This window comes from Cyprinodon variegatus, unplaced genomic scaffold, assembly GCF_000732505.1.
Source record: "Cyprinodon variegatus isolate N-32 unplaced genomic scaffold, C_variegatus-1.0 Scaffold534, whole genome shotgun sequence".
In the NCBI taxonomy this organism is placed as follows: Eukaryota; Metazoa; Chordata; class Actinopteri; order Cyprinodontiformes; family Cyprinodontidae; genus Cyprinodon; species Cyprinodon variegatus.
The window spans coordinates 133,430-134,476 of record NW_015150987.1 but is presented as its reverse complement, the minus strand read 5'-3'; the positions used below and the strand labels follow the sequence as shown (position 1 = coordinate 134,476).

At 42.2% G+C, this 1,047-nt stretch overlaps 1 protein-coding gene across 1 annotated transcript in view; it reads left to right on the top strand.

Annotated features, from left to right (window-relative positions):
- Positions 1-227: 227 nt before the first annotated feature.
- Positions 228-1,047, top strand: part of LOC107095277 (GON-4-like protein) — a 41,546-nt gene continuing 40,726 nt past the window's right edge. Inside the window, exon 1 of the mRNA XM_015391295.1 lies at positions 228-509. Within this exon, the coding sequence (XP_015246781.1) occupies positions 477-509 (33 nt within the window). The 5' untranslated portion in view covers positions 228-476. The remainder of the gene's footprint in view (positions 510-1,047) is intronic.

Sequence of the window (1,047 nt, the reverse complement as noted above, 5' to 3'; positions counted from 1 at the left end):
AAATAAAGTCAGAGTTCTGAGTAACTCTGTATTTTAAATATTAAACTGAAATAAAATTTAAAAATCAGTTAACATTTTTTTTCTTTTTTTTTTCCAGTGGCCCTAATCCTCTTCCGTAGTATCGTATCGAGTTTATAGCGCGGGTATATTTTTTTTGTCTGGTTTATAACCGGTACATCCTCCGCTCCTGTTGGTGGCGCTAGTGCACTAACATTCCTATACCGCCATTAAAACGTAGAAGAAGAAGGGGCGGATTAACCTGAAGCTGAATGGCTCCATCTCTCTGTAAGTTCCTGTTCAGCTACATGCCCAGCCATGGCCCGGTGGTTCTGGTTCGTTTCACACGTTTCGTATGAAATTCCGACGCCAAACGAACCGACGGAAAGCGACTCATCGCCGGTTAGTGTGCTGCCCGCTACGCGTTAGCTTAACCCGCCGAGCTCCGGTGTTTGCATCCAGTGTAGGGGCTGAGTGGGATGGCCGCAGCGAAGACGGCGGTACCAACAAAAGTAAGTAATGTTGACTATTTTTCATGGTGTGAGTCTTTTTGAAAACGGTTAGGCGAACTGTGGTAGGTGGGGTTAAATTTTGAATCTGCGTTTTTAGATGTAAACAGCGCGGTTACACGTGACGGTGTCCGCCAAGATAAACATCATCTGCTTCAAATTTCACTGAGACCAATCTACCCAGAACATCTGTCTGCAGTTGGACTGACTCTAACTCAGCTAAATACAATCGGTTTCATTCAGTGTCTCTAATTAAAGCTCATTTATAAAACGGGTCCAGTTTCTGCAAACCTATTTACCTAATCCCAGTTAAATTCAGTTAAATTCGTGCTTTTAAGTTTAAGTTTGTTCATTTATATAGCCCCAATTCACAACACATGTAATCTCAAGGCACTTTACAGTTCAACCAGATTATGCAGTCAGATTGATTCAAAGTTTTCTATCTAAAGATCAACTCATTGACTCTTCAGCAATCCCTCACACTAAGCATGCTTGTAGCGACAGTGGGGAGGAAAAACTCCCTTTGAACAGGAAGAAACCT